The sequence below is a fragment of the Gymnodraco acuticeps genome, unplaced genomic scaffold, assembly GCF_902827175.1.
Source record: "Gymnodraco acuticeps unplaced genomic scaffold, fGymAcu1.1, whole genome shotgun sequence".
Lineage (NCBI taxonomy): Eukaryota > Metazoa > Chordata > Actinopteri > Perciformes > Bathydraconidae > Gymnodraco > Gymnodraco acuticeps.
The window spans coordinates 43806-67608 of record NW_022992046.1 but is presented as its reverse complement, the minus strand read 5'-3'; the positions used below and the strand labels follow the sequence as shown (position 1 = coordinate 67608).

The 23803-nt window shown below is 40.4% G+C and overlaps 1 protein-coding gene across 1 annotated transcript in view; it reads left to right on the top strand.

Annotated features, from left to right (window-relative positions):
- The window catches only part of LOC117536887 (myosin heavy chain, fast skeletal muscle-like), a 41666-nt gene extending 18374 nt beyond the window's left edge, over positions 1-23292 (top strand). Inside the window, exons 19-39 of the mRNA XM_034201972.1 lie at positions 3077-3213; positions 3290-3545; positions 3632-3874; positions 4476-4652; positions 4729-4874; positions 5845-5935; positions 6020-6409; positions 7842-7968; positions 8280-8398; positions 8482-8678; positions 10055-10238; positions 10756-10921; positions 11004-11128; positions 14905-15213; positions 15296-15499; positions 15610-15735; positions 16314-16484; positions 16842-16946; positions 17034-17129; positions 22094-22228; positions 22766-23292. Coding sequence (XP_034057863.1) covers positions 3077-3213; positions 3290-3545; positions 3632-3874; positions 4476-4652; positions 4729-4874; positions 5845-5935; positions 6020-6409; positions 7842-7968; positions 8280-8398; positions 8482-8678; positions 10055-10238; positions 10756-10921; positions 11004-11128; positions 14905-15213; positions 15296-15499; positions 15610-15735; positions 16314-16484; positions 16842-16946; positions 17034-17129; positions 22094-22228; positions 22766-22807 — 3546 coding nt within the window. The 3' untranslated portion in view covers positions 22808-23292. The remainder of the gene's footprint in view (positions 1-3076; positions 3214-3289; positions 3546-3631; positions 3875-4475; positions 4653-4728; positions 4875-5844; positions 5936-6019; positions 6410-7841; positions 7969-8279; positions 8399-8481; positions 8679-10054; positions 10239-10755; positions 10922-11003; positions 11129-14904; positions 15214-15295; positions 15500-15609; positions 15736-16313; positions 16485-16841; positions 16947-17033; positions 17130-22093; positions 22229-22765) is intronic.
- The last annotated feature ends 511 nt before the right edge of the window (positions 23293-23803 follow it).

Here is a 23803-nt window from a genome sequence, read left to right as displayed (position 1 = left end):
GCCTGAGACCTGAAAAACAGGCTCAGGGCTTAACAGGTTAACTATAAGAGTAAAAATAGGAAATCATTGGTGAGTCCAAGAAATCAATGAATTCTTCTGACAAAACGAAAATATATGGTGGATAGGATCAGAAATAAGTGGACATTGGTTCTTATATTGTTTTCTGCATGACGCCTATTCATTGCGTTTAATGGACTGATGGCACATTACTCATGGCCAGGCCCTCCCATTTGACATTCCTGCCCTCCCCCAATAAACACGTTTTTTTTAAAATTATAAATAAATGGTGAACTTTTATACTACGATGTATAGTCAGATAGTAACTAAAACAGATTGCAGGCTACGTCAAATAAATGCATGTCTGTTGTGATTTGTGATTCGTCCACATTTAGACCAATCACAGCGTCACACTCTGCCGCCTATTCTGGATTTGTTTATTGTTTATTGTGCATTCTGTAGACTCCCATTTCTGTTTGAATTACAAAATGGACATCAGAAATTGGCTTAAAAGGTGTAAGGATTTATTAAAACGAAATAGCGATGAATAGGGGTGTAACGGTTCACAGAAGTCACGGTTCGGTTCATACCTCGGTTTGGGGGTCACGGTTCGGTACGGGTTCGGTACAACAAGGAAAAGCAAAGAAAAGTCCCAAATGCATAATTTTTTTTTGCTGTTATTTATTTTTAACAGTCGTGCAAGTTTTGGTATGAAAATAAGGAACTCTAACATTTGGAATCATTAACTGTATATTACACAGTTAAAAACAAACCACAAACAGTAACACACACACTCAGATGGCCATATTATTTATATTGGCTGATGTCAAACTAAGAGGTTAAATAAGCTGTACAACTAAAAAGAATGTCTTGAAAATATAAAAATAAATAATAAGAAAGTGTTTCAATCACAATCAATAAAAGGCAACTGTAACATCTCCTGATGTCAAAATATAAAATAAATACAATAATAAATATAAAACAAAATATAATCTGTACCTTTAGGAGCAATGTCTAACATGTGTAATTAACTTGTGAGTGTGTGAGGCCATTATGCCTAAATAAAGGTACTCAAGCTTTACTCTATTTTCAAGTTTTTCTTCAAAAAGATGAGTTTGTCTACGTTGTCAGTAGTGAGGGCAGATCTGTTGGCGGTAACTATGTCACCTGCCGTCGAGAAAGCCCTCTCGCTGGGGACTGAGACTGACTCGGATGTGCTTGAGCATGTTTGACGTGTTACCACTAGCATACCGCACCGCTGTCGAACAACGCCGACACACCGTCCTCGTCCGATCCACAACTCGCACCCCATCATTGTTGTAGTCCACAGGGAACCCGAAATGTTCCCACATACCTGATTTAAAAGAAGCAGGTGGGTCTTATAGCTCCTGTGTGTTGTGTGAACTCGCCGTAGCTACTAACTTTTCTTCTTCATATGTTGTGTTCGTTTTGTTGTGTTTTGTTCTTGTTCTTCATTTGTTATTTACGGGCGGCTGGCTTTTAGGCGCAATACCGCCCCCTGGATTATATATAGTGTAATACTGCCCTGAGTGACAGACTTTTTTCCCACTCGTAAAAAAAGGCGTATTCGCCGTGTGACTGCATGTGCCGAACCCGTGACATCAGAACCGTGAAGGTACGGGACGAATACGGATACCGTTACACCCCTAGCGATGAAAGAACTGCAGCCGATGCAGCTGCTGGCGACCCTGCACCTGCCGTTGCAGCAGTACGCCTTAATGTCACAAGCTTGACCTCGGCAAACCCCGGGGCTGAGTTAGCGAGCCCAAGCCTTGACTCATCAAGGCGGCCGCCACCAACGCTGTCCTCCGATGCACAGCTCCTTGTGCCCCTACCATTACCACCTGCATTGCACACCACACCCGCCAGCATCATCATCATCATCATCATCCTCCTCCTCCTCCTCCTCCTCCTCCTCCTCCTCCTCCTCCTCCTCCTCCTCCTCCTCCTCCTCCTCCTCCTCCTCCTCCTCCTCCTCCTCCTCCTCCTCCTCCTCCTCCTCCTCCTCCTCCTCTGTCTCCGTGCCGGTGCCTCCACTACAGACGCTACCTTGCAGCACATCAACAGGTACTATTGGGCCAGCAACCGCTCAAAGACCAACAGCCCCAGATGATCTTGGGGTTAATAAACCCAACCAGGTGAAACTGGATCGTTATCCAGGGAGATTGTTTTCAGGAAAGAAGTGCACTTTTGCCGCTGCATGGTACAACAATAGACCATGGCTTGAATATTCGTTAAAAGCAGACGCAGCCTTTTGTTTCCCCTGTAGACAGTTTAAAGTAAATACGTCTTCATCTGATGCGGCTTTTATTGTCAAAGGTTTTTACGACTGGAAACACGCATTACAGACTAGAAGGACTGCTAAGACATGCCGCATCAAAAGAACACATTTCATGTGAGAGTTTGTGGAGAAAGAGAGAGAGATACGCAAGGAAACAAATAAGGAAATTAGTACTTTGGTGCAGATCAGCTGGCACGGAACCGTTATTACGTGTCAGCTGTCGTTGATATTATAGGAGCTTTTTTAGCTGTCAACCAACTCCCTCTCAGAGGTGACCACGATTCACTCCACAGCATGTCCGAGTCAGGCAGTGGGCTCTTCCTATCGCTATTTGAGTATACGCAGTACAAAGATGCAGAGTTGGCCAAAATAATGGAAAGCATTCCCCACACAGCAACATACACCTCTCACGACATGCACAATGCCATAATAAAACTAACAGCAGTTCATCGTCTCCGTTTCTACTATTTCTCTCCGAGTGCAACGATGAGGAAGCTGCCATCCTTAACCAGTGTGCCTTGCTCGTGATTTACCAGTGTTTGTGCTGCCACGCACACAATGTTTCAAAAGTGGTTTCTATGTTGCCATTTATTTTTGTATGTATTTGCGATAAGTGTGCGTCTTTGCACAATGCTGTTGGCCTTGCTGTTTGATATATAGTGTGCCACAGGCCCGCAGCACGTGATGGTTTTGTGTGCCCTCCCATGAAAATCATATGCCCTCCCTTTAGATTTGTTCTGGCGCCGGGTCTGACATTACTACACTCTATTGTTGCAGGTCTTCTTTAAAGCGGGCTTACTCGGCACTCTGGAGGAGCTGCGAGATGAAAAGCTGGTCTCTCTCGTGACCCAGACTCAAGCAGTGTGTCGTGGGTATCTCATGAGAAAACAAATCTCTAACCTAATTGCTCAAAAGTAGGGTCAACACCATAAAATGCTCTTTTACAATGATAGTATCAAACCAAAACGACTAAAAACTATTATCTTACAGAGACTGCGTCTGGATTCTGCAGTTTAACTTGCGCTCGTTCATGAATGTGAAACACTGGCCGTGGATGAAGCTGTTATTTAAAATCAAGCCGCTTCTAAAGAGTGCAGGGACCGAAAAGGAGATGGTGAACATGACGGAGGACTTTGTCAAAAACAAAGATGACCTTGTAAAGTCGGAGACCAAGAGGAAGGACCTGGAAGAGAAGATGGTTTCTCTTTTGCAGGAGAAAAATAACCTCCTTCTGCAATTACAATCTGTGAGTGACAACGCAAGTAAAAGCCACTGATCTCCATCAAATCATCTCAACAATCAAATGTAACCGTTATTCTTTATTTTTCCTAGGACTCAGAAAATATTTGCGATGCAGAGGAGAAATGCGAAGGCTTGATCAAAAGCAAAATCCAGCTGGAGGCCAAACTCAAAGAGGTGACCGAGAGACTGGAGGACGAGGAGGAGATGAACGCTGAGCTGACCGCCAAGAAGCGGAAGCTCGAAGACGAATGCTCTGAACTCAAGAAGGATATTGAAGACCTGGAGACGACTCTGGCTAAAGTGGAGAAGGAGAAACATGCCACAGAGAACAAGGTTTGGGATTTCTCTGGTAATGTTTGATGGAATATCTCCTTATATGGAGCCGAGTATCCCTGAAAAACGTTGCATTTCTATAGAAATGTATCGCTGTGAGTTTAGGTGTTGTCCAATGAACAACAGATGGGATTTTTGTGAAGACAGAGCTACCAAGTTGCACTTTATAAATCTCTTTGTATTTTTGCAAATAACCACCAACAACAAAACACTGGTACAAAGAGAGTTTACATTGTAATAATAATGAATTTGTTTCATTAAACTACATTCAGATACAGCTATTTAAAAATAAAATGTTATTAAGGTTGTATTTTTAATAAGTATCTTTTACAGTGTGTTATTTATTTTGTTGTTATTATACATAGTTATTATTTGTTATAGATGCAACCACATTTAGATTAAAGGTACACATTTAACCTTTTCACCTTTACAAAATTCAAAAGGCCATACATTAGTGGTCAAGACTGTTTTTAAATTGATATTCCTTTTACTAAGCCCTATTTTTCATGATCACACTTGTTATTCTCTGGCATTGGGAGAAATGTGAGTGCTGCGTAATTCATGTTTATTCTTCATATTTAATGCATACTACCTATTGCAGGTTAAAAACCTGGTGGAGGAGCTGGCTGGTCAGGAGGAAAACATTGGCAAACTGACCAAAGAGAAGAGAGCACTTCAGGAGGCTCATCAACAAGCACTGGATGATCTTCAGGCAGAGGAAGACAAAGTCAACTCTCTGACCAAAGCTAAAGCCAAGCTGGAGCAGCAAGTGGATGATGTGAGTTATTGTAGACAATAATACAATTACGGTGTTAATAGATATCTTAATTAACTTTGTACAATTTGCTTCAAAGCTGGAGGGTTCACTGGAGCAAGAAAAAAAGGTCTGCATGGACCTGGAGAGTGGCAAGAGGAAGCTCGAGGGGGATCTGAAAATTACTCAAGAATCCCTGATGGACCTGGAAAATGACAAACAACAATCTGAGGAGAAGATTAAGAAGCGAGTTCAAACTGACAGCTCCCAGTTTGTGTTTGAGAGGCAGACACCCTCACATTTGAGTGTATGCTTGAGACCTTCCTCTTCAAAAACGACTGCGCCTTGGCCATTAGAATAAATAAAACTGTGAAATGATAGTCTCATGTTGGATAAACGCGTCATCTAAATGAAAGGCAACACATGATAAAGTTTATAACAAGAGGCTGGTTCAAGGCAAGCCTGAGTCAGCCCCTAGTTTTTATTGTATGCTGGCTTAAGCTACATTCACACATGTTGCTTAAGCCACATAGGTAATTTTTGCGCATAGGTAAGTGTTACAACCTTACTTAAGGCTGGAAACAAAGAGGGAGGCCACACAGAGTTAAATGCCAATCAGATGTTTATTTAACAGTTTAAAATAAAATACCTCCGAGTAATTGTGTATGTAAGAATAAGACTGTCAGTAGTGTCAGCAGTGTGTGGATGTGTGGAAGTGTGCTGTAAGCATGTTGGATGGTGCATCAAACCAAACACAGGTGGTAGGCTGAGGTTGCTGCAGCAGGCCAGGATCAGAATCAGAGAGTGAACCTTCCAGTTGGGCAAGCCTTTATGCCTTCTTGAGGCTCTGCCTCGAGATGGGCGGGCATAAACAGGATGACACTCCCAGTACCTGCCAGAGGACAGCAAGGCAGGGAGCACAGACAGGCAGAAGGGGGGAGGGGTCGTCACAGTAAGGCTTCAGGAAAGGAATAATGGAAAACCGTTAATTGTACTTTTGTTTAATTATATTGGATCATGGAAATAAAAGGAACAAAACGACTCTTGCCCAGTCTTGTATCATTTACCCCTGTGTAAGATTCTCCAACTGGTGCCTCAGCAGTTTTATTTTTAGTTAATTATCTGTTTTATTTCTTTATGATTTTGGCTGCTACAGGCTGTATATAAATATAATTGGATTTGATTGATGACATCTCATATCTTCTTTTCCTTGCAGAAAAGAGTTTGAAAACAACCAGCTGCTCAGCAAAATTGCAGACGAGCAAACGATTAATAACCAGCTTCAGAAGAAGATGAAGGAGCTCCATGTAATAAAACTCACATAAAAGTAATGCATTCATTTGACTGATAACTACCCTAATGGTATGCATGCTGTATTTCTTTATTTGAAGACTCATATTGAAGAGCTGGAAGAAGAAGTCGAGGCCGAGCGAGCTGTCCGGGCGAAGATCGAGAAGCAGAGGTCCGATCTCTCGAGGGAGCTGGAGGAGATCAGCGAGAGGCTGGAGGAGGCCGGGGGGGCCACCACCCTGCAGATCGAGATGAGCAAGAAGCGGGAGGCAGAGTTCATCAAGCTGCGGCGGGACCTGGAGGAGGCCACGCTGCACCACGAGGCCACCACCGCCACGCTGCGCAAGAAGCAGGCGGACAGCATGGCCGAGCACGGAGAGCAGAACAACAACCTCCAGAGGATCAAACAGAAGCTGGAGAAGGAGAAGAGTGAGATGAAGATGGAGATCGACGATTTGTCCGTTAATTTGGAAACTGTTGCGAAAACTAAGGTGATTTTGTTAAAGGTCACCTATTATGCAAAAGCTACTTTTTCATGTATTTTACACATCAACATGTGTCCCCTCTTCTTCATGTCTCTTCTACATCAACATGTGTCCCCTCTGTGGAAAGAGATTCTGAAAGTTTCAGGAACAAAGATTCTCTCTCTTTTTGTCCTGATCCATTTCTATAAAAACCTGTCTGAAAATGAGCTGATCAGATTTTGGCCACTTTATGATGTCATAACGATTTTTTGGCTTGTGTAACCATTAGCCAATCACCAACCAAGGTAACCCCCCCCCCCACCAACCTTATCACCTGAATCTCCTCCTAGAGCTCCATTGAGTTATTTGTAACCAAATCTCTCTCAGAGTGGCGTGGGGAGGGGCTCCTTATTTTCATCTAAAGTAAAAGACAGAGAATCAGCACTTTTGAAACAGGGCTGAAACAGAGGGGATTATGGGATGCTGCAATGATCTGTTTGGTATTTCGAGCCAAACACTTCAGAGACATGTTTTGTATATATCTGAGACCAATAATATATTGATGAAAAACAGTATAATAGGGGATAATAACAGCAATGTCTCATAATCAATAAGATCCTCATATGGTTGTAGCTTTGTCCCTGTCCTGTGACAACCACGGATCTCTTAAAGTCAACTTTTCATGACTTTCTCAGAAAAACAGCAGACCTCAGCCTTGTGATGATGTGTTTTCCAGCTGATCCAAGAGGATTTTTAAAGACTGAAATGCTCATTTAAATTAAATGTTTGCAATGCATAAAAGAACACTTCTTCCTTCAGTTTATCAAAATTAACACTTTGGGGATACGTGGTGTTCACTGTACAGAGAAAGGATGACAAACTGTCATCTGAAAAGTAACTAAAGCTGTCAGACAAATGTAGAGCAGAAAAACATTTACGTTTTATGGAGTAGAAATGAGTATGAAACGAAACAACTTAAAGGTGGGGTAGGTAATTCACTTCAGGAACACTTTTTGTTATATTCCATGGAATGCTCTTAACATCCCGATAGCAATGAATATATTAAATGCTTTGACAAAAAATACATTAAAAAATGTCATCTGTGGAAGCCGTAGTACTGTAAAAAGCACGACCAATCATTTTAGCCGGCCCGGCTAAAATAACTGGATGGCCTACCTGCCTGTCAGCCTTCCATCTGTGCACAAACTTATCTCGTGCCCTCATTGGTCATGTGCGCGTTCGTGTGTGTTGGAGGAGGGACTCTGTAAGGAAGTCTGAAGGAAGTGGAAGATTGTTTCCGGTTGTGTACTTATAATTCTAGCACACTCGAGCTGGTTTCTCCAAAATTACATACCCCACCTTTAAGTAACGTACTAGTACCTCAAAAGTGTAACTCATTACAAATACTCACCTACATACATAATACAGTGCGTAATGTACAACCTTTACACATTTGTAGGTGAACCTGGAGAAGACCTGTCGCTCACTTGAAGATCAACTTATGGAGCTAAAGACAAAGAATGACGAGAACTTGCGGCAGATGTCCGATCTAAACAATCAGAGGGCTCGTTTCCAAACTGAGAATGGTAAGGTATTTTTCTCCTTTAAAAAAAAGTGATGTAGAGGAAGTATTCAGATCCACACTGTGAACAAAATCAGTTATGATGTAAGAGTGAAGTAAAAGTCCTGCATTGATAAAGTGACTTTAGTAAAAGTACATAGTCTGAAAGAATGTAGGCTGTTCAAAGCACTAATGTTGTGTTTGAGTTGGAGCTCACTCTGAACTATTACCTAATGAGAATGTTATATTAAGTTGTACTTATGTGCAGTACTTAGGTCAAAGTAATTCATTTCCTTACACCATTGGTTTGTATTGAAAGAAACGTTGTTTTTTTAGCTGAATATTCCCGACAGATGGAAGAAAGCGAGAGTCTCATCTCGCAGCTGACTAGAGGAAAGCAGGGATTCACCACGATGATCGACGAGTTAAAGAGACAGGTGGAGGAGGAAACAAAGGTCAGTAAAGGTTTGGTAACACTTTTCTGCTTTACTTTGCTTCTTTTACTCATTAAATGTGTTTTGGTTGTTTTTCTGTCTAGGCTAAAAACGCTCTGGCTCACAGCGTGCAGTCGGCCCGGCACGACTGCGACCTCCTGAAGGAGCAGTTTGAGGAGGAGCAGGAGGCCAGAGCCGAGCTGCAGCGCTGCCTGTCCAAAGCCAACAGCGAGGTGGCGCTGTGGAGGAACAAATACGAGACGGACGCCATCCAACGCACCGAGGAGCTGGAGGAGGCCAAGTAATCATCAGTTAGCAGTGGTGTAGTGGGGATTTTTTTACTGGGGGGACGCTATTTTAATTAGGTAATCCCAAACAATGCCACACAAGTGCGCATGCGCACAGTGCACTCACAAAACGGGCAGACAGGTCCACAGAAACTACCGGTATGCTTAGTCCTACTTTAGTTAGGCGCTCAACACACACACAGACTCAAAACCATGGACACACTGGCACATAAGTTACATAAACAATGTATAGGCCTAATGCAGACATGGCGCTGCTTTTCACACACACACACCTTGCGTTTTCAATCAATCAGTTTTGAAGACTGATACATCCGAAATGGATGAACAAACGTTGCAGCCCAGTTTCCCAGCTTTGCAGTCTATCCACGGGTATTCCTCTTGTTTCCTCCACCACATCTCATCTGCTCCGTCCATACCTCTGGGAAAGGTAAGCTTGAGCTAGCCAGGGGGACGTTGCTAGCGCAGCTAACGTGCACGTTAGCTAGCATTATCCACGTCTTTAGGCGGCTCTTCTGATGATGGCAGCTTCACTTGTAGCTTCGGTGCTGCTAGCCTCTTTCTTCTTGTGAATTATATTCTTTTTAGAAAATAAGTCAAGTAAAAAACGTTTGCCTGCCATTATAGGGCTTTTTCGTTAGAGTTCTTGAGGGAAAGAGCTGCCGCAAAATCGTCAGGCGGCGAGCTGGCTCGCCATGGGGTCCCGAGCGTGATGACGAATCATAATTCTTTAAGGAAATCGTTTTTATTTTGTATTATAATTACTGTGAAATGTATTATGTTTTTGTCATTATTACAACAAATACACACTTGCAACTGATAACACTGGCAATGATTTTATATTTATTAGACTATTAAAAAAAAGATCATGCTCCAAATAAGTGGGGGTACGGCGTACCCCCGCGTCCAACGCCCACTACACCACTATCAGTTAGACTCAAACATCAAACGGTCTCTAATAGATAGGATAGCTCTAAAGGAGCTCAATTTACAGTATATTTCTTTATTCGTTTTTCACATTCAAAAGTACATTTTCTTTCTACTGATTTATATTGGCTTTCTTTTTTTTTTACATTGTTTGGGAAATTCAATTTGTCTCAATGTGTACCAGCAACATGGAAATACATATATATGTTTTTAAATATATTAAAAACTGACTGACTATTTGAATATATTGCAATAGTAATATATTATATTTATCACTGGTGTTTTATGACATTTCCAAGGAAAACAAGACTTAATTACAGACCCATTAATCAATTCACTGATATGTCATATTGGCTGCATTCTAGCACTCACTTAATCTTTTTGTACATACTGTAACAAATGTTGCCTTTTAAACTTTTAAACAAAGTGGTTACATTTTTGACAGGAAAAAGCTTGTTCAGCGTCTCCAAGAGGCCGAAGAGCAAATCGAGGCGGTGAATTCAAAGTGGGCCTCTCTGGAGAAAACCAAGCAGAGACTCCAGAACGAGATGGAGGACCTCATGGTGGAAGTAGAGCGGTCCAACAGCGTGGCAGCCACCCGCGACAAGAAGCAGAGGAACTTTGACAAGGTATTAGCGTTTATTAATACCACATCAATGTCATAAAACACATCATTAATAGTATGGTACTGACACGTTTTCTGGATCTGTATTTGGATTTAAGTCTGGGCATGTATATTTATATTGGAATTTTCTTTTACCGAATATTTATTGTCAGTGACATTTTTGTGATTTCAAAGCTTTAAATTGATAGAATATGGGCATATAATGAATGTTATATTTTTAATTTAGACTGAACTTTTTATCCCTCCTGTCTTTTATTTAATTTTTTATCTTTAGCTAATCTAAGTTTATGACATTGTTCTTTCAATATTTGAGTAACATTTCAATTATATTTACTACTTTCAAAGTGAATGTTCCATCTTATTTTTCAAGTTGTGCAGTATCTGTTTATCATAAACCTTTGACAAAAAGCATCTTCTATATATTCTATCCATTTATGCATCTTATATTCTCAACATTTGGAAAAAGACACATTTGTGGTGAAAAGACTACTTTCTACCAGCTAATGTTTCACTGAATTCAGATCGTGGCCGAGTGGAAGCAGAAGTACGAGGAGTCCCAGGCGGAGCTGGAGAGCGCTCAGAAGGAGTCTCGATCTCTGAGCAACGAACTCTTCAAACTGAAGAACTCCTACGAAGAAGCGCTGGATCATCTGGAGACCATGAAGAGGGAGAATAAAAACCTGCAACGTGAGTCAAGTCTCACTGTGAGAAAAGAGCAGCTTATGTTGTTAGGAACATTTTAAAATCTTTAATTCTGTTTTGATCACAGAGGAGATCTCTGACTTCACGGAGCAAATAGGGCAGAGCGGGAAGACGGTCCACGAGTTGGAGAAGTTCAAGAAGCAGGTGGAGACGGAAAAATATGACATGAAGACTTCTCTGGATGCAGCTGAGGTATCAATGATCACAAACATTAAATACTTCTCAAGCATTGGTGAAGTACAGAGGGGGAATTTAACTAAGTTTTCACTTAAGTAGAATTTTAACGTCCTTGCCACTTTTTCTTATACTCAACTATATTCCTTAGTTAAATATTGTACTTTTACACATACAGTGGGGCAAACAAGTATTTAGTCAGCCACCAATTGTGCAAGTTCTCCCACTTAAAAATATGAGAGGCCTATAATTGTCATCCTAGGTATACCTTAACTATGAGAGAAAAAAAAATCCAGAAAATCACATTGTCTGATTTTTAAAGAATTTATTTGCAAATTATGGTGGAAAATAAGTATTTGGTCAATAACAAAAGTTCATCTCAATACTTTGTTATACCCTTTGTTGGCAATGACAGAGGTCAAACGTTTTCTGTAAGTCTTCACAAGGTTTTCACACACTGTTGCTGGTATTTTGGCCCATTCCTCCATGCAGATCTCCTCTAGAGCAGTGATGTTTTGGGGCTGTCGCTGGGCAACACAGACTTTCAACTCCCTCCAAAGATTTTCTATGGGGTTGAGATCTGGAGACTGGCTAGGCCACTCCAGGACCTTGAAATGCTTCTTATGAAGCCACTCCTTCGTTGCCCGGGTGGTGTGTTTGGGATCATTGTCATGCTGAAAGACCCAGCCACGTTTCATCTTCAATGCCCTTGCTGATGGAAGGAGGTTGTCACTCAAAATATCACGATACATGGCCCCATTCATTCTTTCCTTTACACGGATCAGTCGTCCTGGTCCCTTTGCAGAAAAACAGCCCCAAAGCATGATGTTTCCACCCCCATGTTTCACAGTAGGTATGGTGTTCTTTGGATGCAACTCAGCATTCTTTCTCCTCCAAACACGTCTAGTTGAGTTTTTACCAAAAAGTTCTATTTTGGTTTCATCTGACCATATGACATTCTCCCAATCCTCTTCTGGATCATCTAAATGCTCTCTAGCAAACTTCAGACGGGCCTGGACATGTACTGGCTTAAGCAGGGGGACACGTCTGGCACTGCAGGATTTGAGTCCCTGGCGGTGTAGTGTGTTACTGATGGTAGCCTTTGTTACTTTGGTCCCAGCTCTCTGCAGGTCATTGACTAGGTCCCCCTGTGTGGTTCTGGGATTTTTGCTCACCGTTCTTGTGATCATTTTGACCCCACGGGGTGAGATTTTGCGTGGAGCCCCAGATCGAGGGAGATTATCAGTGGTCTTTAGGGCTGAACGATATACCGTGTCATGGCGATAACCGCGGTATGCGCATGCGCGGTATTCACACCGCAGGGACGTGCGGTTTTATTCATTTAAAAAAAAAAAATGCTAACGCACTTTAGCACAGAATTCAAAATAAAGATACCCTTATTACTTATCGAAACTGCACATACAATATATCCGATTAAAGCTGAGACTCCACAGATTATTTAAGTATAGTATCTCAGCGATCCGATCTCGCAACAGGGGAAGCAAACACAGACATCACAACACGTACCTTTTACGGAGCTTTTACGGGAGATCGTCTCACCGTAGCTGTCAATCTGATCAAAAGACGTGTTCAATGGCATTAAAACGAGAAAGAAAAAACGCAGCTGAATCGGTTGATCCATAGGTTGATAATGTATCTGTGGCTTTGAAGCAATTGTTTATAATCCATAATTCCATTTTTATGTAAAAATCGGATCACAAAAGTTAGCTGCTAATGGTAGCTACCTTGGTGGTATGCAGCTTCCGGTTTTGGCTACGCGTCGTCACTCTTACACCTTATTTGTTCATGTGTTGGTGTGTGTAGAACTTCCCCTGATATTTGACCTTTGTTTTTAGACAGATTTAGCACCAAAAAAACCCTCTTTTGGGGCCATTTGGGTGGATTTTCCATATCTCTGGCCCACCTTGCTGGATTTTGACATGTGACATCTCTTGCTGACCGTCAGAGCCAATGGAATCGAGGGGAAATCACACAGTCCTTATTTGGTAATGTGTGTGTGAGAGACTTCCGCATAGCCAAGACCGGAAGCAGCAGCCACTCTGGTGGCTACCATTAGCAGCTAACTTTTGCTCTGCGATATTTACATAAAAATGGAATTATGGATTATAAATTAAATCATTTTTTTATACAGAGACGTTAAAAACCTATGGATTAACCGATTCAGCCGCGTTTTTTCTTTCTCGTTTTAATGCCATTGAACACGTCTTTTGATCAGATTGACAGCTACGGTGAGACATCTCCCCTCGAAGCTACGTAAAGGTACGTGTTGTGATGTCTGTGTTTGCTTCCCCTGTCCGAGTTCAGATCACTCAGTGATGATACTATATACCTAAATAATCTGTGGAACCTCAGCTTTAATCGGATATCTTGTAAGTGCAGCTACGATAAGTAATAATAAGGGCACTTTTATCTTGAGTTCTGTGCCAAAGTGCGTTAGCATTTTTCGCTCAGGGGTCATTTAGATGCTTCTTATGAGACTTGTGTTTTGTTTTGGTATAAAATGGTTTGTATCGTCAGTTAGCTGAGATTATTTCCGTTAATCTGGTATAACACATTAATAGGTTCTTAAATATTACGATCCCCTGAGACACTGTCGTGAAAAAAAAGTAAAGTACCCGCCGGGACTTTGGGGTTTAACAGGTTAAAAAAAACGCAATATATACCGCAGGGGGGGGGGAAAACCGCGATGTCAGTTTTTTTCAATACCGTGCAGCCCTATTGGTCTTGTATGTCTTCCATTTTCTAATAATTGCTCCCACAGTTGATTTCTTCACACCAAGCTGCTTACCTATTGCAGATTCAGTCTTCCCAGCCTGGTGCATGTCTACAATTTAGTTTCTGGTGTCCTTTGACAGCTCTTTGGTCTTGGCCATAGTGGAGTTTGGAGTGTGACTGTTTGAGGTTGTGGACAGGTGTCTTTTATACTGATAACGAGTTCAAACAGGTGCCATTAATACAGTTAACAAGTGGAGGACAGAGGAGGCTCTTAAAGAAGAAGTTACAGGTCTGTGAGAGCCAGAAATCTTGTTTGTTTGTAGTTGACCAAATACTTATTTTACCGAGGAATTTACCAATTAATTCATTAAAAATCCTACAATGTGATTTCCTGGATTCTTTCCCCCCATTCTGTCTCTCATAGTTGAAGTGTACCTAGGATGAAAATTACAGGCCTCTCTCATCTTTTTAAGTGGGAGAACTTGAACAATTGGTGGCTGACTAAATACTTTTTTGCCCCACTGTATGTCTGTCAGTTTTATTTACTTCACAAATTAAGATTTTTGCACATTTTTGATAATCTTTGAATTCCTGAATGGTTCCAACTTCTCAAATGTAAACATTTCCTGGTTTTCCTTCAAATATTGGAAATATTTTTATTTTATTATATTCAATTCATCTCATTACCTTGATTTCACTTCATCTTAAAGATATATATAATACTTTGAAAAAAATATAAAACTTTATTTTCTGACTTTACAGATTAACATTTCTTATCCTCTTCTTGTCTTGTGAAAACCAAGTATCTCCAGATGATTTTGAATATTTTATGATAAACTGAAGTGTTGAAAATGATTTTAAACTAATTAAAATCTCTTGGATCAGCTGGGTAATGAATCGTCACAAAGCTGAAAACAGGGCTAGCGTCAAAGCTACAAACGTATGACAATGTTATAGAATAAGATACATTTCCATAGATCCAACTGACCAACAGTATATAAAAGAGTAAAATACTTCCTCCAGCCCCGTGTAAGAACCAACTGATGTTGTTTTCAAAGGCCTCCCTGGAGCAAGACGAGTCAAAGATCCTGCGTGCGCAGATGGAGCTGAACCAGGTGAAGGCTGAGGTGGACAGGACGGTGGCGGAGAAAGACGAGGACATGGACCAGCTGAGGAGGAATAGCCAGAGACTGATGGAGTCCATGCAGACCACTCTGGACGCTGAGGTGCGGAGCAGGAACGACGCGCTGAGGGTGAAGAAGAAGATGGATGGGGACCTGAACGAGATGGAATTCCAGCTGAGTCATTCTAACAGGCAGGCTGCCGAGTCACAGAAACAGCTGAGGAACGTCCAGGGGCAACTCAAGGTACAGCAAGATATAAAGCAAAAACCAGATCCGGTTTAGACAATCGCTTAGGCATGTAAATCTAATCTAAACGCATTTCTAGGACGCCCAGATCCACCTGGATGATTCCATCAGAGGGCAGGACGACATGAAGGAGCAGGTGGGCATGATGGAGCGCAGGACGGCTCTGATGCAGGCCGAGGTGGAGGAGCTCCGAGCGCTCGTGGATCAAATGGAGCGGAGCCGCAAAATATCTGAGCAGGAGCTGGTGGACGCCAGCGAGCGAGCAGGACTGCTACACACTCAGGTAGGTGGTTTATGAGTATCAAACATATTGGAATAAACCCCTTTTTATATCCAGGCATCACACTGGTCGAATACAATCTTTGGATTTAAGTCTCTTTTTATCTTTTGCAGAACACGAGTCTTCTTAACACCAAGAAGAAGCTGGAGGCGGATATAACGCAGTTGCACGGAGAGATAGAGGAAGCCGTTCAGGAGGCGAGGAACGCAGAGGAGAAGGCCAAGAAAGCCATCACTGATGTGAGTGCATTCAGACACTCACTATTTAGCTCATGAACATTTCTCAAATGTTTGTTTTCATTCTTAGGATACTTTCAGGTGGAGGACATTTGTATGAACAGTTCAAAACATACTTTAAAGCAAATTCTTAGATGTTGTTCTAGTTAAATGTCTGACTTGCAGAGGTTGATTTCCATTAGATTTAAGAAAAAGTCCCGCCTGACAAAAAAGGTTAACAAAAAGTGCTTTTAACTGCTGTTTAGTAAGCTATTTCCCTTATCTGCTGACACACACTTTTCTGTTTTTTCTACAATGTTTCTAGTGATTTTTTTCTTCATTATGTTTCGGTCTAATAATTTACCATCATTACTATAGAGTTGTATTATTTTTCTTATATTTATATTGAGTTCTCTGTAAGACGTGTCATTTTAATACCATTATTTAATTACATTATAGGTGGAGCTTTAAATAAATCAGTGGGTTTTCTGTCTCTTCCTGTACGATATATAATGTATCTGTGTTATGTTTGTGTATTTATAATAGAGCAAATAAAGAGCCTGTGCTGAATAAATGCTTTGCTCTTATTCGGGCACCTGCAGGCGGCCATGATGGCGGAGGAGCTGAGGAAGGAGCAGGACACCAGCGCTCCCCTGGAGAGGATGAAGAAGAACCTGGAGGTGACGGTGAAGGATCTGCAGCACCGCTTAGACGAGGCGGAGAACCTGGCCATGAAGGGCGGGAAGAAACAGCTCCAGAAACTGGAAGCAAGGGTATGTCTCATGTTTCTGCTTCCACATTAGAGATTCATAGAAATAATAATAATAATAATAATAATAATAATAATAATAATAATAAAAAAAGGTTTTAAGGTTTGTAATCTGCACCAGAATTGACATGATGGAGATCAGAGAATATCCAGTCTCTCTTCAAGGACAAATTGTGCTTTTATGCTAAATGAAAACCCTGTCAAAGTAATTTAAATATTAGATTTATTGCAGTGTGACTAAGAACAATCCATCAAGAATACTGTATGTTTCTGTGTAGTTGTCCATAAAGGTATCAACTAAAGTCCCTAGACAGAAGTCTAAATAAAACCCTGGAAAATCATTGAATCTCTTGCTGTCCAGGTCCGTGAGCTGGAGAGCGAGCTGGAAGCTGAGCAGAAACGTTTGACGGAGGCCGTGCAGGGAGTCCGTAAATATGAGAGGAAAGTCAAAGAGATGAGCTATCAGGTACAGAAACTCTGTTTCTCCTTATCTTTTATTGAAGCATTTCACCTCCATATTAATGTTGTACAAATATACCTGTACTTGTTTCAGTGTGAGGAAGACAAGAAAAACAACACTCGACTGCAGGACTTGGTGGACACGCTGCAGAACAAGATGAAGGCCTACAAACGGAACGCAGAAGAAGCTGTGAGTGAATCAAGATTTGCAGAAACATTTTCAGTAATTGCCTCACCACTGGAGATGTTGTTATTAACGTTTAAAGATTATATAAAATATGAATCCTCTTGTAGATAGACTTTTCTTATATAATGTTTAGGGCTGTCAAACGATTACAATTTTTAATTAATCACAGCTTAAAAATGAATTAATCATGATTAATCACCATTCGAACTATGTCCAAAATACGCCATTTCTTTATGTATATTGTTGTGGGAATGTTTTTTGTAAAAATGTTCTGTGTGTCAAAAGGAAAGAGAGCACCTATCAATCATCAAACCGTGGGGTCTTAATTCATTACATGTTGATTTCTATCAACGGGGGAGTCCTTCAGGAAAGTCGTGACCACAGAGTGTGAACGTTGTGATCAGCTGTTTTAGCGCAGTTCTCCAGTGAAGGGGGGAGTCTCCCTCCGCAGTCGGTTGGCGTAGTTTTGGCACAATTCCGTTGTACAGACCGACGTTAACAGCAGCCCTGTCTGTGCACACGGAGACCGACTCTGTCGTCCGGTGATCTAACCGCCTTCTGGAAAAGCTTCACAAGTACGTCGGTACGCAAATGCGCTTTGTGACACAAGTGGCGGTACGCATTTCAGATTACGCACATAACCTGCATACCAGTTATGTGTTACCTGTACTACAGCAACAGTATTCTCCGTCGGGACTTCCTGCAACAACACCACACCGTTATCTTGATTCTGATTGACCAGAAGACATTATCAAAGATGTTCTATTGGGAAGACGATCACTACGTGACAAAAGTTTTCTCTGGTCTTCGGTATTTCGAGACAAGTGGCTTAGACATGGTGGGGCTAAGCCATTTCTTGGTATGGGTGTAGCCGGGTAGGCTACACCCATACCTTACCCATACCCTGGCGCTGCCACTGGTGGGATGTATGGGGCGGGCCATTCTGCACATGCGTTAAATATTTTAATGCAATTAATTCAAAAAATGTATTACCGCCATTAACGCGATAATTTTGAGAGCATTAATAATGTTATTTCTACAAATTCTAAAGACACATCTGTTTTCTCTGAGAAGTAGTCATTTTTTAGGGTTAAGTCATCATTTTATAAATAAAGTCTTGATTCAACAAGAATTGACTTAAGTCTTAGTTCCTTAATATTTAAAAAAAAAAAAAAAAGTCATATTATAAAAGGAATAAGGTTTTGAACTAGAGAATGCAATTCCTGAAGAAATTGCTAGTGGGAATGCTTTACGGTACGTCCACACAGCAGCTTTAAACAAATCTTCCAACGCTTCCAACGCTTCTCTGCCCATTGACTTTGAATGGGGAAGACGTCACTTTGTCTCGCTTTTCACCGAACTGCATTGTGGGGGAGCGAAGCGAAGATTTCCAGGATTTCCAGGATTCAAAAGTTGAGCAATGTTCAACTTTTGAAGCTGAGCTGGAAGCGTCAGCCAATCAAATCCCGTTTATGCAAATCTGACGGTAGAAGCGATAGCCAATCAAACCGCGTGTAAGCAGGGAGAACCAGACCGCAGTTCATTTCCTCATATTCCAAACGAGAAATTACGGTAGCAAATCACCCGGTTCTTTACGACCAGAACTATTAACGGGATACAAACCGGAGGAACCAGGCATGGAGGGAGGTGGCAGAGACAGTGGGTGAAACTGGTAGGTTTTCTCCTGTTTGGGGAGTTTATATATATATATATATATATATATATATATATATATATATATATATTGCTCGCATAAAATCCCCGGGTTTTTTTGCTTTGTATGTCGGGGGCGGGAGATTCATGTGATTGGTTGTTGGTCGCGTTGCTCGCAAAAAATCCCCAAGCTTTCAGACACGCCCAGCTCCAAGATTTTCAAGATTTTTGAAAAGCTGTTGTGTGGACGTACCGTTATGCTGACGCTGAATTGCTATGCTGAAATGTAATGTGTATGAATAAAGTGAAGAATTTAGATTGAAATGATACATGAACACTGGGGGCTTGAATGTGTGATAAGAGAAGAAAAGAAAGCAAAAACACTTTGAAAAGCAGCAGAATATTTGAAGTGCAAACTTTTGAACTAACTTGATGGCGAATGATCTGTCGCCATGGCAAGGGCATTTGATGACACCCCATAATATGCATAGATGCGTTGATGGCTGCATCGTTACCAAACCTGCAAAGTTTTGGGCCATTTCGAGCATTTTCACTGAAGTTGTGAGAAAACCATGTTTCATAGTGAGAATTGTGTTGCCAAGGCAACGGCATTTGAAGAAATCTTAAAGGTCCTATGTCATGGCCATTTCTACTGATCATAATTCCATTGTTGAGGTCTACTAAAATAGATTTATACTGTGCAATTTTCCAAACTCACATTGATTTCTCATACAGCATCTCTGTAAAGTGTGTGTCCTAAACTCTCTGTCCTAAACGGCTTGTTAGAGCTCCTGCCCCCCCCCCCCCACCTTTTTCATAAGAGTTATAGCAATATTGTGTTTTACGGCGAGGGATGTGTTGCCATGGCAACAACTTTTGAGGAAAACTCACTAATGGCACATAGACATGTTGAAGGCTGGACCATTAACCATTATCTGAAGTCTGCTGCTCTGAGCATGTCAGTTGGAGTGATGACATCATCGTGTTCCATGACACAGGTGTTTATATTTGAGCTAACGAGGTGTCCAGAGATCAAAGGTTTCTATGGTAATGTGCAGTAATCAGTGAGAGGTAGTGTTAATTTCGTTGACTAAAACTATGACGAAATATGTTCGTCAACGACCTTTTTTTCCATGACGAAAACGAGACGATGACGAGACGGCACCGACGGCAGTAAACAATAACTGTAACGAAATCATCATGCAATATCGTTGACGACAAGTGACGAGACGAAAATGTAGTTTACTAAATAAAAACTATGCCAAAATCTCTCTTTACTTTCGTTGACGAAAAATGAGGAGACGAAATATTATCAAAGATAACGTTACATCTCTGATAGTCGGTTTTTCTCCCAGCAGTTCCATTTCCGGTGCTGCGGCAGGGCAGCAGCTGTGTGTCTGTGCTGCGCGCGGCGGTAGATTTGAATTACACCGGGCAGCGGCACACTGTGAACTGTCAGGAAGACTCGGGTCTAACTAACCTTATTTAACAGAAAATAAAATGGCAACAACAGGGCTTGGGAGCAGTGGTCGCACTCGCGTTAACCGAAGACCCCCCCCCCCCCCCCCCCCCCGTCAGCGCGAGTGAGAGATAAATTGTGCACTCGACGGATAATAATGGATTATGACGGAAATGTTACGATCCTGTCCATCAATATGACTGACAACGAAAAAGTCTAAAGCCACCACTGCTTGGGAGAAAGAAACGATGTGATATTTGGGCCCATTTTCGCTACAATGAGGCGGAGAAAAAAAGCGAATGCATTGTTTTATCAGAAGGGAAGCAATGTGGCCATAACACAGCTGGTAAAAACACCACAAACCTGAGCAGATACTCTCTGCAAAGCTGCATTCTTAATCATTCAACCTGAGTTTTTCATCAAATAAGGACAAGATATAATCTTATTTATTTATATATACTAAAATGACAAATTATTGGTTTTGGCTAGACTAGTTTGACTGAAATGTTCTATATAATCTGATGACTAAAAAAGACTCAACAGTTTTCATTGACAAAAAGTAGACTAAAATAATTAGTTTTCTTTGACTAAAATAAGACTAAAATGCTCAGACTTTTAGTCGACTAAATCTTGACTAAAATGTTTACTGTTTTAGTCGACTAAAATAAGACTAAAATGCTCAGACTTTTAGTCGACTAAAACTTGACTAAATAAAAACAGGATGAAGGTGACTAAATATGACTAAAACTAAAAAGAAAATTTAACACAGGACTAAGACTAAAACTAAATTAAAAAATAGCTGACGAAATTAACACTAGTGAGAGGAGAACATTTTCATTGTTCTGAATGAGAGATAAACCTCTTACATGTGAACGTTTTGTTGAAGAACCGGAACAGATATCGATGAAATTTCAAAGCGTGAAGCATGTCAAGGAACTTGAGCATCTGAAGTGTACTTTTTGTGTACTTTCAGGTTAATAAGAAATCTGCCTTTTTGGCAGATTAACTAAAGGTGTGCGGCTGCTGTGGTGGGGAAAGATAAGGCTGAACTTACAATGGAGTTTAATGGAGACATGTTGAAAGTTGTTGTCACTTCAAGTCCTCAAGAGGCATTTTGTTTAATTATTTTGCTTAATTGTTTTTTATCTTTCAAGCTACAAGATGTGTTCCTACCTTTCTCATGAAAAATTATGTCTCAGGAATGTAGGGATTGGGAATTATGGCAGGTTTAAAAGAAAATATGAAGGGAAAATTAAATCTTTCCTTCACTCTAGCTGTGACATCACGCACTCTAAAATCTGAAGGCCTCTTTACCAAGGTCTGAACAATGTTTAATATCTCTAAAAGTAAGAATCAGATTTAAAAGTGGTGTTACACGAATAATGTCAGAAAGATGTGTAACATTTTAAAGTTGGAATGAGGTTTCTGAGTGAAAGTATGAAGGAGCAGTTAGCAGTTGAAGTTGCATGAAGATTGTTGAAGTCTGAAGAGTTCTCCATTGACTTCCATGTTAAAAATGAGATGTATTATGGGATGTATCTCTGGAATTATGAAAGTTATGAATGCTAAAAGTAATAGCCATCGATTCCCGATCGAGCTGAACGTTTTGATGTTTGAACGGAGTTTCTGCGATGTTCAATGTGGGAGAAGAAGCAGCGCAAAATAACCCTGCGGAATAATAAAGAATTGTGTGCGTAGCATAACAGATAGTGGGAATGCTGGGTCAGCATTCCCACTAAATGAAGGCCTGTTACTCTTTCCAAAGAAGTTCCACAGTGCAGTACTAGTACTTTTACATCAGTAAATGATGAGAATACTTCTTCTACCACTTATCAATACTCTTCATATATTCCAGGAGGAGCAGAGTAACAATCACCTGGCCAGATACAGGAAGGTTCAGCACGACCTGGAGGCGGCCGAGGAGAGAGCGGATGTGGCCGAGTCTCTGTCCAATATGATGCGAGCAAAGAGCCGGGAGATCGGGAACAAGGTACTGAGGGACTCTTACATGTACAGTAAATATTTATAATAAGCTGTTTCTTTGAGAGGGGTAACTGGGTTATTGAGGAGTTGATAGGACCACAGGCTACCTTTGTCAAACGGTTGAAAGAAAAAGACAACTTATAGAGGTAATTAAAAAGTTAAAATGAAATAATAAAGTTTGTTAAACGATAATAACTGCTGGGCTGACAGATTTGGAGAATTGAAAAAAAAGAAGAGAAGGACAAATGAGAATTTTTATATTTTTAAAAGTATGTGTCTCTTACATACAGCACAAAGTCAGAGTTGTAATTCACATATTTATTCTGCATCACAACCTTGGACCAAGATCACCATGTAAAGTCAGATTTAAGACCATGGTAAACAATTGAGTTATCAAGAAAAAATACATCATCATAAATCAATTGTGGTCCCCAAATATGCAAAATAAGAAGTAATCTAGAGTCAAAGAATAGAAATTCCATCTTTTTATATTTTACTTAATAAAACGTCATATTAATAGACACTGTTTTTGCATCATTTGCAGGCACAAGAAGGACAGGGCGAGAAGCTGAATGTTGGACTTTAACTCTCCAGCAGATAACTAATGTGCATGACAGAAATAAATGAGATATAATAATATGAATTTGTAAAGTTTAATACCATAATATGTCAACTCTTAACTAAATATTGCTAAAATAAATTAACAATCACCTGCCAATTGAGTAAAAACTGTCATTAATATTAAATTACCTCCTCAACATCAAATCCAGTATTGATATACTGTAGAGTAAAACATGAACTGTTGCTACAATGTGTCTTAAAACATTTCATAAAATTACAATATATCTCCTGTGTTGAAAAATCAACATTTGTTGTTGATTTGAGAATAAATAAAAGAAAGACAACTAATATGACTAATTTATTAATGATATATTATAATTTAGCTCGAGGCTCACTCCATCAGTTTGCAATAACCTGATTATTTTGGAAAACTAAATATGAAATCACCATACAAATATAAACTGACAACATACGGTGAGTTTTAAAACTTTACCTCATTCTTACGTTACTGTGCATATATGTTGAATACTCCTAAATTAAAGTGTTTAATGGAGGTACTAACAACCTTATGAATCCATGCATTCATCCAATATATTTATATATATCACCACATAAGATTTATTTCCATCATCATTTAGTCATTTCCTCTCATCTCAATTGAAATGTTTTCCATTTCCTTAATAGATCAGTTTCCTTCTGTATTCTTAGCATTGCTGTCGTTTTTAGTTTTAGAACAATAATACATGTTTGAAAAATGCAAGTCAATGTGTTCTGTGTTACTTGACAGGTAAATATATGTCCCTCACGTTGACCAATGAAAACAAAAAAGATAATAATAATAATACAAATAACGGTGATATGCCTCTCAAGATGAAAACAATAAATCAAAGCGTGAGATATTTTCTTTATTACTATTTTATTGAAATGAAGGCAACATACATCAACTACCACAATGCAAACTACATTTAGCATTTAAAGCCCCTATGTGTGGATTTGAAACATTTCCCGCGTTGCCGCCCTC